Source organism: Doryrhamphus excisus, linkage group LG5 (assembly GCF_037039965.1).
Source record: "Doryrhamphus excisus strain RoL-2023G ecotype Guam linkage group LG5, RoL_Dexc_Guam_v1.1, whole genome shotgun sequence".
Taxonomy (NCBI): domain Eukaryota; kingdom Metazoa; phylum Chordata; class Actinopteri; order Syngnathiformes; family Syngnathidae; genus Doryrhamphus; species Doryrhamphus excisus.
Window position 1 is genome coordinate 8,264,431 of NC_136361.1, and position 14,159 is coordinate 8,278,589.

At 38.7% G+C, this 14,159-nt stretch overlaps 2 protein-coding genes across 3 annotated transcripts; both read right to left on the minus strand.

Annotated features, from left to right (window-relative positions):
• Positions 1-745: 745 nt before the first annotated feature.
• LOC131105309 (uncharacterized) lies at positions 746-8,204 on the minus strand. Of its 2 annotated transcripts, XM_078790639.1 has the most exons (7): positions 7,324-8,204; positions 6,186-6,230; positions 6,042-6,113; positions 5,263-5,311; positions 3,563-4,657; positions 3,219-3,374; positions 746-2,263 (listed from the first exon to the last, which is right to left on the minus strand). In XM_078790639.1, exons 1-7 carry the CDS (start codon positions 7,347-7,349, stop codon positions 1,955-1,957), a joined length of 1,752 nt encoding a protein of 583 aa, XP_078646765.1. In that variant the 5' UTR covers positions 7,350-8,204; the 3' UTR covers positions 746-1,954. The 2 variants fall into 2 exon arrangements, with proteins under 2 accessions (XP_078646765.1, XP_078646766.1); XM_078790640.1 differs by lacking the exon at positions 6,042-6,113.
• A 9-nt stretch (positions 8,205-8,213) lies between these two features.
• Positions 8,214-13,443, minus strand: pycard (PYD and CARD domain containing). The gene is made up of 3 exons (XM_058053300.2): positions 13,138-13,443; positions 11,434-11,532; positions 8,214-10,839 (listed from the first exon to the last, which is right to left on the minus strand). The coding sequence occupies exons 1-3, from the start codon at positions 13,382-13,384 to the stop codon at positions 10,574-10,576; spliced, it is 612 nt and encodes a 203-aa protein (XP_057909283.2). The 5' UTR covers positions 13,385-13,443; the 3' UTR covers positions 8,214-10,573.
• Between the last annotated feature and the right edge of the window lie 716 nt (positions 13,444-14,159).

Below are 14,159 nucleotides of genomic sequence, written 5' to 3' on the forward strand. Positions count from 1 at the left end.
TTGCTCAGCGCTTATACAGCTGGGACTCAAGACAGCCGCTAGCGAGCAAGCTAATTTCTTTCTTTCTTATTTATTTATAGTTTTTTTATATTTTATTTTTGTATTATTATTTTTTTATTTTATATTTATTATATTTATTTTATTAATATTTTATTATTTCTTTTTATATTTCATTTATAATTTATTTATATAATTTATTTCTTCTAAAGTTAAGCCCCAAAACGTACCACTTCCACATTAAATGGGATGAGAACACATTGCTCAGCGCTTATACTGCTGGTACTCAAGACAGCCGCTAGCTACCAAGCTAATTTCTTTCTTTCTTATTTATTTATAATATTTTATAATAATATATACACTGAAAAAAATAACTCATTGGACTAACGAAATTAAATTGTTGGCAGAATTTCCATCCAATTAAAATGTTTAGCCCCAAGTCACAAAAAGTTTGTACATTGTAATATATTTGTGTTAGTTGATCTTGTTCTTTTCCTGTTAATCCAACTCAAATTAATCTAAATGAGGTAAAAAAATATAATTGAGATGGGTCTATCCAACTCTACAGGTAACACAAGTTAATTTCATTAAACCCTCCAAAAAATAACGAATTGGACTAACTCAATTAAATAGTAGGCAGAATTTCCATCCAATAAATATGTTTAGACCCAACTCAAAAAAACTATGTTAGCACATTGTAATATATTTGTGTTAGTTTATCTTTTTTTCTGTTCATCCAACTCAAATTACAGCAATTGAGGTAACAAAATGTAATTGAGACAGTTCTATCAATTTCTACAAAGTACAGTTAACACACAGTAATTTAATTAAACTAATGAATAGTTTTTACTTCATTTTAACTAAAAATGTGTGATTAATACAATTAGTCAAATTAATCCCAAACTCCTGAAGAATATACAGTACAAGGAACTACACCTGACAAGGATTTATTTAAAACAAGGGATAAAGCCACATTTCTGTACAACATAGCCAAAACTTCAGCTTTTTACAATAAACATGTTAGAGATGCACTGATACAGCTTTCCTTCCAAAATTGTCATTATTAGAAATAACAATCCGAAAATATAATTTAACCAGATCAACCACTGAAAGTGCAACCGCTATCATTTGTGAGTTACAAAGTGCTAATATGTCAAATGTCACATTGTCTGCTCATGATGGGCTGAGGTATATTGTTAATATTGGCGTCACTACTAATATGGTACCTTTACATTTCTACTTATGTGCGGTGGACCAAATGGGACAAAATTAAATAAATCAATCTCTAAAGAACTAAATGTGTCAAATAGTTAATAGTTAAATTTTATTATTTCATGGCTCTGGGGTGCAGCGTCATGAATTATGTATCACAAACACCCATCAAAATCTGTGGGTGTGACTAACGTCAATCTGGTCGAATGGTCTGAAGTCCAGAAGCTATACAAACTCCTAACTTTCTCGGGAGTTGGTGAAAGGTATTTTAAACCTTACAGAGTATGTGGAAACAGGATCTGCTGATCTAGAGATCACATAAGTCAGGGAGTTGGGAGTTATTTCCGCACAATTCATAAACATGCAACCACAACTCCACGAAACAATTATAGTGAAAAAATTAACTAAATTATTAAAATAACTAATAATAATTAAATAGTGAAATAATTTGAAATACTTATGTTTCTACAGTAAATGAGCTGATATTTGACTTAAAGACAGTTATTGACGCATTTGATTACTTAATGGTGTATTATGTAATGACTAATTTAAAGATTTGTAAAATTTAACTACCGACATGTAATTATTTAAAGATGCATTTATCTATTTCATTCTGTCCCATTTGGTCCTCCACACTTGGTTTCTTGAGGTAAACAGGTTTAGAAAAGTAGTGCAATTTCAAATGTTTAAACATGTTAGACAACAGGCAACAGAACAAACAATAGGCCAAAGTTCATACCTCCATTTAGATGAACATCTTCATTTTCAACTGCTGTATTTTCACATTGAGTTTGTGTCCATCCATATTCATGAGAATCTTCTGGACAAACTCAAATGTGTATTTTAGGTTGTCTGGATAGCTGAGATCCAAGGCATAGATAAGCCCAAAGAGCAAGGCAAAGGCCACAATGACACTTCTGACATTGGAGAGGACTTTAACTCCTTCAATGACAACCCATATGTTATCAGGAAAGTCATGCTCACCACCTCTGACAACGAAAATGCACATAACAGTTGTTGCAACATCATTTTCTGCATCCTCAATAGCAGTTGCCTGAAAAACAGAAACAGATATACAGAAAGAATAAGCTCAGGAAAATGCTAGTTTTGAATATTTCATGTTGATGGATGAATTCCTTCCTAACCTAAATACATTTCTCTACAATGTAAATCCAATTAATCCGTTCCAAAAATGTTAACACAAAACATGTTTTTTATAGTTTTAAATGTGGAAAACAATTGGAAATGTTTATGAATGATGAATGGAAAAAATAAATGAACATTTGAGGTTTTAGAATTTTGCCCATCATTCTCAATCTTTATGTGAAAAATTAACATATTTCTTTCCCTTTTCTGTGCATTATAACACGAGAAAACAAGTTAGAATGAGCTAGCTTACAATGCTGTCATTGGGATACAGCTATTTCAACTATGAATACATCAGTCATCTTCCAGTTTTCAAAGCTCATTTCAATTTAAGAGAAATGGAAATACTTCTGCAGACTGAGATAAAAAGTTCAAGTTAATAATTATCGTGTGCTGGGGATCAACCATAATTACACCAAAATGAACAAAAAGCCAAAAAATTTACAATTGAAAAACATGTTTTGACTTTGACAAAAAATAATGCACAGAGTAGTGAATTCACTTCAAATCAATTCATTCATTCATTCTCTACCGCTTTTTCCTCACAAGGGTCGCGGGGGTGCTGGAGCCTATCCCAGCTGTCTTCGGGCGAGAGGCGGGGTACACCCTGGACTGGTCGCCAGCCAATCACAGGGCACATATAGACAAACAACCATTCACACTCACATTCATACCTATGGACAATTTGGAGTCACCAATTAACCAATTCCTGTATGATAATTTGCCACTTGGCATTAAAAATTTAATTTCATACCGGAACAGCTGGGATAGGCTCCAGCATGCCCGCGACCCACGTGAGGGTAAGGGCTGTAAAAAATGAACGAATGAATGAATTTGATAACATCAATGTAATTAAAACCCACCTCATCATAGACTGCCAGGATATTCTTCATCTTCTGTCCCTTCGCTCCTCCTTTGGACTTGAAAAGGGAGTTGAGCTTTGGAGTAAAGTGGTCAAGCTGGGCGAAAAACTTTGACAGTAGTGGTTTTGTGGGGATTCTCATGAACTCATCATTCACCTGTGAAAAATAAATAAATAAATAAAAATAATTAAATGTAAATACAATCACATACAGCAAGTGTGTGGAACCAGGACCGGACGACCGGACCTAAAGCTAGGAGAAATAACAACAACAGCTGAACAGCTGTCAACAACCCAGTTCTAAACCATGTCAAAATGCAATAGTCCACCGTGGTGTATACTTACACCACTCTCCTGAAACAAGGCTGGCCATCGGTCTTTGAAGTCTTCGATCATTGGTCTCTCATCCACAATTTCCAGTCGTCTGTGGGAAAAAGTCTTTTCCATTTTTGTCTTTATCACCACCTCATTGAAGCGTTTCTTCATTTCTGATAGTATACTGATTCGCTCCTCCTCCAGACTTTCTGCAGTCTCGCCTTTTGGGTGCAAAGGAATGTAGTGAACTTCTGCCTTCCTTGGCTTCTTTATACTGGCTGCTGCTTTTCCTTGTCCCTTCCTCTTGTGTTTTAAGGAGTTCACATGAATTTCAGGATCACCTAGCCACCCCAGTTTTGTCCGATAGTTCTGCAGCTTGTATTTCAGTGATTGTTTCCAACCCCAAAATCCTGTCCTGTTCCCCAACTGCCCCAGACAAGGATGGGCTCTAGTTAAGGCTTCAGCCACCTCTTCACACTGATAATCTTTGGGATACTTTGTGTATTTCATTATTTCTTGAGCCAGTCCATCAAGAATTTGTCCTTTAAGTTTTGGTCCTGGGTAGAAATATGCGCCATCTCTCTCAAACTCATCATTTTTCAACTGCAACTCCAACTCAGCCTCATATGAAAACTTTGGGACCACAAAAATCTTAGGCCAGCAGGAGCACTTGGAGAGCTGTACTTGAGGTGATGAATGTGGTGTTGATGTGTGGACTGTATCATCACTGCTGGATGAAGCCAATGATGAAGTGGTTTGGGGTAGCAGGGAGTCGGGAGATGTTTCAGGAGGTGAGGTTGGGTGTGGATTCAACTGCCCTGGGTCCACTGGGTACAGCATAATGGTAGGTTCTTCAGGCAGCATGGTTGTCGTGCATATTACCTTCACTGTGCCTTTGTCTTGAACATCTGACATATCTGTTAGGTTCATGAAAGCATTGAAGTCAGAATCCATATATTGGAGGCGGAAATCTTCTGCCAGCTGAAAAAATGTCTTTAACGTTGTTTGGAGCTCTTCCACAGTTGCTGGAAGTCCAGACACCAGGGGTAGTCTTCTTGAGTCGGAGTCATCACCGAAGATGATTCGCAGAACAGCAGGACATGTCATTTTCAAACACTTCTTACTCTGTGAAAAAAAACAAACAAATGTGTTTTAGATAAAAAAAATATATGTTGTAATTTTAGCACATCTATCACTGCAAATAAGCTAGGACTACCTCCTTTCACTTGTATAGTGCTTTTCCACCTCCAAGGCTCTTTGATACTGTTAGCACATTTACCTACTGATGCATCAGGAGCAAACGGGGGTTTAATATCTTGCCCAAAGGATATTTAGAGACATGGGAGGATGGAGGATCAAACCCACAACCTTCAGGTTGAGAGACAGCCACTCTACCTCCTGAGCCATGTTGCCTCCTACAGTCAACATTAGGGCTACTCCTAGACTATAATACTAAATGAGGATGAAAAAAGCAGCATTATAAGTTGATCAGTGGCTGATTATTAAAAATGGTACTAACCTCTGACAATGATTAATCTTTTCAATATCAACATCCGCAAACCCCCAACCATATACTCAACAAGGGGATCAGGTCAGCCTCTCCAGTGCTTGATGAAGATAGCTTACTCCATGTGTTAAATGTACAAGGGCAATCGGTGTAGGGACATGGATATCGATAACTACCTCGAAGATGCCCATGCACCTGCCTAAAATGTTTCAACACCAAGTACCTGGTATCCGCTTCCAAACTGCACTCTTTGCAAGTCCACATTTATTAACCTATAAAACAAAAACAGCAAATCACACACAGTAAATTAATAGTGTAGATAAATTAAAAAACTATATACCTAAATACTTACAAACAAAGTTAAGCCCAAAAACGGACCACTTCCACATTAAATGGGATGAGAACCTTTTTTCATTTTATCGTATGAGACACGCCATGGCTGATGTCATGCAGGGTTAAGGTAATGTCATGTAAGCTAATGTCTGGCATATGTCTTTGTGTATCTGTTTTGACTAATAATAGACCATAGCCAACCACCAAACAGCCATCATTTAGTAAGTCTGAAGTCCACTGAATGAGAGTCAAGAAGCGCTCAGAATCGAACTAAAAATCCAAGCTCTCAATGCTACGCTAAAGGCATCACATACATGACTTTTACAGTCAAACCTCTGTCTTTGTCCCAAATTTTCTGCAAAATTTTGCCTAATTTTTGTACAATATTGCACATAACAAACAAGACCCTTTTGCACTGTAGTGTATTGACAGTTTTCTGCATATATAACTAGAATTATTCTTTATAAACTGCATTTTTATTCATATTTGTTTGTGTTTGTGGGTGTCTTTAGATTTACTTTATTATCTCAAGTACCTAATTTTTTCAGTTTCCCTGTACCTTTAGGATCAAATGAATTTGATGAGTCTGAAAAGTTATAAAATTGACTCATAATAATGATTACTGATTACATGTGCACACATTTTAGCTACAACTTTTGTTCCAATCACCGTGATAATGCATCCGGCAGACGTCTGAGCGTCTCACGACAATCACGGCTGCAGCTCTGTCTCCATCTCCTGCTGTGGAGACAAAACTAAACAACAAACCAAGACTACATATTTTTACACGTGTAGCGAAGTAGCTGACCTCACCTTGGGGCAACCTGTGAAGCGGGAGCAGGTTTCTCATTTTGTGGTCTGCAGAAACAACAACAGGGCAAGATTTACACAGATGAGGCTGGATGGCCAAGACTGCTCAATAACCCACCATGGGGCCAAAGAAAGTACCAAGTTCTAGTAATTTGACGAGAAAGGTGACAAACCCTAACAACTGAAACTTCAACAAGGAGCTCATTGTAAAGCAGGGGTCTCAAACACGTGGCCCACGGGCCAAATGTGGCCCGCAGGACACTAGTTTGAGGCCCCCGCCTTGATATGAAAGTTTAATGTTAGTGCGGCCCGCGCAAGTTTGATATGGATGCTGTATGGTATCATGTACCCAGAAAAAATTATTACGTTTGATTCATGTTCTTGTTAAAGGTTAAATAACTGTTAATAGTTATCCTCCCTATCTGTGTGGAAGTGGTAAGTCTTGGGCTATTTAAGTTTAAAGGAAATAACTTGAAGGCTACCGTTTAGGTCGCTAGCTCTCTAGTTTGCGAGTTAGCATGTGTCTCAAGACCCTGCAGTTGCGCAATATGTTGTAAATAAAAAGAGTATAAATGTGACTATAGTCGTGTTTTGTCATGTCTACAGGGCTCTAATAATGCTTTGTTCATTTTAATCTGAAAAAAATCATTTGTCTACCCACCAACTATATGTGGTTTCTTAAGTTTTTATTATTTGCCGTTTTATTATTATTATTATATTTGTTTATTATTGATTGATTTTTTTATTCTTGATTTGATTATTTATTTTTCATCTTATTTTGTGTAGAAAAATAAAAATGAAGATATTTGAGAACAGTGGAATGTTTTATCAGAGCTTTTATTGTAAAAAATCGGAACCAAAGTACTGAAAAAGTTTGTATATTTTTATGTTTTTAATAAATGCGTTGTTTTTTTTTGGAAAACCTGATGCGGCCCAGCCTTGCCCAGACCCTAGCTCCAGTGGCCCCCAGTTAAATTGAGTTTGAGACCCCTGTCGTAAAGGGTCAGGAACACCAAAACACCCAGGTCTTACCGATCTTCTGACTGTGTCGCCGACATGCTAACCACTTTCACAAAAAGTGAAAGTACAAAAACGTGTTCAGGAAATAGCCCTGGAATGCATGAGGCTAAAACGTACTAACCTAGCTTCTTGGCCTTGTCGTGACATCCGATCTGCCTCAAGAGCTCAGAGGTCACGGTCGGAGCTTTAGCTTGGGTGAAGGTGGACACCAACACGTTGGTGACCTCCAATCGGTTCTGGTCCTCCACCTGGCAGAGCGGCACCCGCTGGTCCCCGTGACGGTCCACGAGAGCCTGGCGGAACTTCTCAAAGTTGCTCCTGGAAAGGTTCTCCAGCGATTCATTGATGGACCTTTTGGCAGTGGTCATCTCTACACACTCACGCCTCCTCCTCTTCCGGCGTCACCGAGACCACGGCAGGACGCCACGCCTCCTCCTCTTCCGGCGTCACCGAGACCACGGCAGGACGCCACGCCTCCTCCTCCTCCGGCGCCACCTCTTCAGCGGCAGGACGCCACGACGCCGCCTCCTCCGGCGCCACCTCTTCCGCGACGGGCTGGCCTCCCCGGCCAGGGCCACCATCCTGGCCGCCCTCCAGAGGGACCCATCCATGGACTCCGTTGGGCCTGCCGTTTTGGGAGACCTCCAGAGGGGTCCCGCCTCCGTTGGCCCTCTCACGGTTCAGGCCGCCCTTCTGGGTGGTCCTGCCACCTCCACTGGCCTAGTCCTATTCCCTGCGCCTTGTGGGCGCCCTGCTGGCTCTGCGAGGCTTGTCGTCCTGGCCGACCTCCAGAGTGGTCTTGCCAGCAGCCCACCTCCAGTCCTCCCACCTCCCTTCCCTTTTTGTTTGCGGACTCTTTAGGACGTCTGGGATCCGTCCTTGAGGGGGGGTACTGTCACAATCTGCATCGCCTCCTGTGTGACAGTTTGTGTTTTACGTTGTTTTCCTTAGTTCCTGTTTTCATGCTCTTATTTTGTAGTTTTTCCTGTGTTGGTCTGCCCTGTGTTCTAATTTGATTGCCTTATTTAGTTCAGCCGGGTGCGTTCGCCTTTCGTTGGTACATTGTTCTTCGTTCATGGCTAAGTGTTGTATGACAGTGCTGCATTTGCCTGTTTTGAAAATAAAGCCAAGCTTTTACCTGCACCACTCGCTTCTATCTCTGCATCCTGAGGTCGCATCGCAACACCTGCATGACGGACCTTGACAGCTTATTAAATCCTACCCCTCCATCTGGTACTGGTACTTTTACAATCACTAACTGTTACATTTGTTCACTTCCTGCTTTCCTAATATAGTTTACGTATTTATTAATTATTTATTACGTTTTTTATTTTTATTTATTAATTTTTTATTTTATTTTTTTTCACGTACCGAAGTACTCGGTGATATGAGCATCCAATGCCATAATGTGTACCATAGTAAGTGTCAATATAGTGATATATATAGCACATCATGACTGGTTCAAGACTCTTCATCCTTGTATTTAGCAAACATCAACTGCTGGTATTGTTTCTTGAATTGGCTCATCGTTGTGCATTGTTTGATTTCCTTACTCAATCCATTCCATAGTTTGATTCCACATACTGAAATGCTATGGCTAGCATAACGTAGTCCTAGCATAGAAGTGTTTCAAATGTACTTCTTCCCTGAGATCATATTTCTCCTCTCTTGTAGAGAAGTATTGGATGACATTTTTAGCTAATTGCTTATTTTTAGCCTTATGCATTATTTTAGCTGTTTGAAGATGAACTATATCAGCAAGTTGAAGTATTTGTGATTTTAGAAATAAGGAGTTAGTATGTTCTCTGTAGGCGGCATTATGAATTATCCTTACTGACCTTTTTTGCAGTACATTTAGCCAGTGAAGATTGCTTTTATAGTTATTAGCCCATATTTCCACACAATAAGTAAGATATGGTAGAACCAGAGAGCAATAAAGAGTGTGGAGTGATTTCTGATTGAGAACAAATTTTGCTTTGTTCAATACTGAAATATTTCTGGCCACCTTATGTTGTATATTTGTAATATGAGGTTTCCAGCTCATATTTTCATCTATTGTGATCCCCAGATACTTCGTTCACCCTTTCAACGTCCACACCGTCTATTTGTATTTGCTGGTGCGTGTCCTTTCTGCTGCTACCAAACAGCATGATTTTAGTTTTATTTAGGTTCAAGGATGTGTTAGTGTTAGTTTAGTAAGTATAAGTTATTAATAGGGATGTCATGAGGCACTCACTACGAGAACGAGATGTGATGAGATTTTATGAAAACATATTCATATATGTATATTCACGCCTTCTCTCCTCCCTCTTTGCCACTAGCGCCGATGGGAGGGATGGAGGTGTGGGTGCGCTGTGCTGCGCCAGACTGCGCTGCTCACGAAAATTGCAATGTACTCTGGCCACTCCCCGTGTCACACCTTCCCCTGGTGTACAAAATTCATTCATTCATTCATTTTCTACCGCTTTTTCCTCACGAGGGTCGCGGGGGTGCTGGAGCCTATCCCAGCTGTCTTCGGGCGAGAGGCGGGGTACACCCTGGACTGGTGGCCAGCCAATCACAGGGCACATATAGACAAACAACCATTCAAACTCACATTCATATGTACCTATGGACAATTTGGAGTGGCCAATTAACCTAGCATGTTTTTTGGAATGTGGGGGGAAACCAGAGTACCCGGAGAAAACCCACGCATGCACGGGGAGAACATGCAAACTCCACACAGAGATGACCGAGGGTGGAATTGAATCCTGTTAATTGAATCCAATTAACCTAGCATGTTTTTGGAATGTGGGAGGAAACCGGAGTACCCGGAGAAAACCCACGCATGTATCGGGAGAACATGCAAACTCCACACAGAGATGGCTGAGGGTGGAATTGAACCCAGGTCTCCTCGCTGTGAGGTCTGTGCGCTAATCCAATCCAATCCACTAGTAAAATAAAAAGTAATAATCCGGCGGGGTACACCCTGGACCGGTGGCCAGCCAATCGCAGGGCACATATAGACAAACAACCATTCACACTCACATTCATACCTATGGACAATTTGGAGTGGCCAATTAACCTAGCATGTTTTTGGAATGTGGGAGGAAACCGGAGTACCGGAGAAAACCCACGCATGCACGGGGAGAACATGCAAACTCCACAGAGAGATGGCCGAGGGTGGAATTGAATCCTGGTCTCCTAGCTGTGAGGTCTGCGCGCTAACCACTCGACCGCCATGCCGCCCAAAAGGAATATATATAAAAATGAAATAGCAATGAAAAAGTCATGGCAATGGATAGATTGACATGCCAATTGTGATGCCTGACATTTGCAACCAATTCAATTTTTTTTAATGCCAAGGAAGAAGACCATTACGTTTGGCTCTGCTACTTCCTGTTCTCCCTGAGGTCATCCACCAGGTACGGGTCGTTCTCCTCCAGGGCCTTCAAGAAGAGGTCTTTGGCCTTGTTGCCAGATTTGAGAGCCTGTCTGTAGATTTCCCTCATCTTCTGCTGGTTGCCTTTCACAGCCCTGATATTGTCATAAACTTCATCCTGGATGACGTTCTTCTCCAGGAGGAAATCCAGAATGGGATTAATGTTGCTCAGTCTCTTGATCAGCTCTGTCTTGTGTCTGTCCACAAAATGCTCCTCTGAGGAAGAAGAAGAAGAAGAGAGGAATGAAGTCAGAACTTCAAGAACAGAAAATCCGAGTGGAAATATTTGGAACTTTAAACATTGACAAGAATTAAGTCAAAATATGAAAACAAAAAGTTGTAATCTAACAAGAGAAAGTCATAAGTAAATAATGTGGCAATATGGTCAAAAATATTATATTGTATATACATATTATGAACTATTCATGAAAATTACTTTTTAATGTTATAAGAAACAAACAAAAAAATTAATGAAGTCGGACATTTTTAGGTTGCGCAAAATGCTGTACTGTTACAAGAATGAAGTCCAAATTTTATGGGAATAAAGTCATAATTACGAGAAGAACATGTACAAGGGGAAAGTTGGAAAACTAAAAGTAATTTTCTAAAATTATTCTAAAAATCTTGTAAAAATCTCAAATAAAAACAAACACACACAGGGGAAAAAAGAAATGGGAAAAAATGTTCCAAGGCGTCGCCCATTCTTGGTCCACCCGGCCTTTAAGCTTAGCTGTGCTCGTGATAAAGTAACATACTGCATACTACTACTGCATTCTACCACTCTAATACTACTACATTGGCTTTCATTACCGTCATCACCCTGATGGCAGACGTTTGACCTGCTGCTGGAGCCCAAAGACTCACGTCTGTCTGAAGGAGCTTTCGAGGAGTGTTTGCTAAGCTCTTCATCTGCAAAAACAGGAAGAAAAAAAGATGAATGACACGTATGTAGTATTGGACATGTGCATTGCTACAGTGGGTACAGTATGTATGGGATTGAAGAAATACAAATAAAACTGTTAAAATAATGAATACATTTAAATTTAAATGTAAAAAATACTAATTAAATAATAAATTAATTAAAAGTTAATACAAATTTTAATTCATGTTAAAAATGTATCAAGATAATAATAATATATATTATATATTATATATTATATATTATATATTATATATTATATATTATATATTATATATTATATATTATATTTTATATTTTATATTTTATATTTTATATATTATAAATTATATTTTATAAATATTTTTATAATGTTATTAATATGTTTAATATAATTTTATTTAATGTTATATAATATAATATTTAATATAATTTGTTAATGTTTTTATAATTTATATGTTATATAATATATTATTTTTATTTATATTGCACTTTACATCAAATCTCCAAGTGCTACAAAGAAAAAATAAAACCTACAGTGAAGCAATAAAACAGGGAAAAACCTAATTTAAATAAATATACAGCAAAAAATTGATTCAGTAAAAGTAAAAATAAAATACGTAGTTACATATGACTTAAATAAATTAAAATAATAATAATAATGAAACAATTTAAATGGTAAACATAAAATGGTAAACATTCATTAAAATAAATAAAAAGTAAAAATGACTTCAATAAAAGTGCAAACATTACTTAAATAAAGGCTAAAAATTAATTTCAACAAACTGTGAAAAATGTAAAAAAAAAAAAAAGAAATAAACAATTACAAATAACATCAATAAGTGTAAAAAACAACATAATAAAAGTTTGATTTCTTATGTTCAGACATATAGTGGACCGTGACTTAACCATTAGATGCAGGAGTGACTGGACCCTACACTCTTCCATAAGTGGGTCAAAAATCACCCATACTAGAATCAATGCCTTTTTATGCCAATTTTGCCATTTTGGTTAGGAATAATCACTTGTATGATATTGAGTATTATATTTAGGACCACACAAGAATGATTTCATGTTAGAAACATCTTCATTTTTCACTTTTTTACATCTTTGAAAAAGAAAATGACCCCGTACAACAATAGAAAATGTGAGGATCCATTGTGTGTTGCATAAAGGTAAATTAAAAATGTGAATGGCATGATATCAAAATCATGTTTTTTGAGGAATACCTGGAATATGAAATGATAACAATTTTTCATTACAAAGATATTTCAAGAAAACAACCTGACCGGGTCATTTTTGAAAAAACCAAAGAATGCCGGCAGTCATGCTAAGCAAGCTTCGGTGCTACAATAATTAGCATATCGTGACCCGGACTGCATGACGCGTTTCATCAATAAAAATATGCGAATCATTTCAAAGTGCCAAAGTCGTCATTTGGGGGTAACGATCGGACCCCTCTGCCTTAAGGTAACAATACGGAAACAAATAAAGACCCTACATAAGAAAGAAACACTGTAGCTCGTCGTTCAATTAAAAGTGAAAGTAAAAAAGTGCCGATTCCAGAAGCGGAGACGGTCCCTTGAACGCATCAGGCCAGATGTGAACACATTTACCCAGATTCTGCGCCTCGTTGAAGCAGCCGATCTCCCTCAAAAGCTCGGCGGTCACCGCCGGAGCCCCTGCATCGGTGAAGGTGGACACTAACACGTTGGTGACCTCCAGCTGGTTCTTGTCCTCAACCTTGCTCAACGGCACTTTCCGCTCGCCGGGACGGTCCACTAGAGCCTGGCGGAACTTCTCAAAGTTACTCTTGGAAAGGTTCTCCAGCGATGCACACACTGCCTTCTTGTTGTAAGCCATTTTAGCTTAACTTTAAGCAGACGAAGGGAAGAGAGTGAAGATGAGGCGGTCTAAAGGAAGGTGAGTCCGGAGGATGAAATGCTGATGGAAATTCCGGCTCTTCTCAGAGAGTCGGTTCTTTTGGCTCGACTCACTAAAAGGAAGCGGCTCTTTCGTGTTCCGAAGTGGCCTCTCTGATTAATTGTGTCTTGAATTTATGAGCAAATAATGTGTATTTTGTAAAATTAATGACTAAATATATCGACTGTTACTCAAATCATAAATGTACATATTTAGAATCCTTGGCAATGAAAAAAATATATATAGCATTAGCAATTGCATAATGATATCAATATTAGCTTCTGGATCTGGCTCCATAGCTTTTGAAGATACAACAAATGCATCAGAACACTACAGATTCCACGGTGTCTCGGCCATTGGTGCATGTTTGGACCACTTCATTTGTTGTATTCCTGTGATGAAAATTCCAAATGCCGATAACTGACTTTATCTCCAAGGCCTCTATCATGTAATGTCTCTCTCATGTACTCGTTCCTGATCCTATCCATCCTGGTCACTCCCAACCATCTCAGTCTGGCCGATAACTGACTTTATCTCCAAGGCCTCTATCATGTAATGTCTCTCTCATGTACTCGTTCCTGATCCTATCCATCCTGGTCACTCCCAACCATCTCAGTCTGGCCGATAACTGACTTTATCTCCAAGGCCTCTATCATGTAATGTCCCTCCGATGTTCTCGTCCCTGATCCTATCCATCCTGGTCACTCCCAACCAT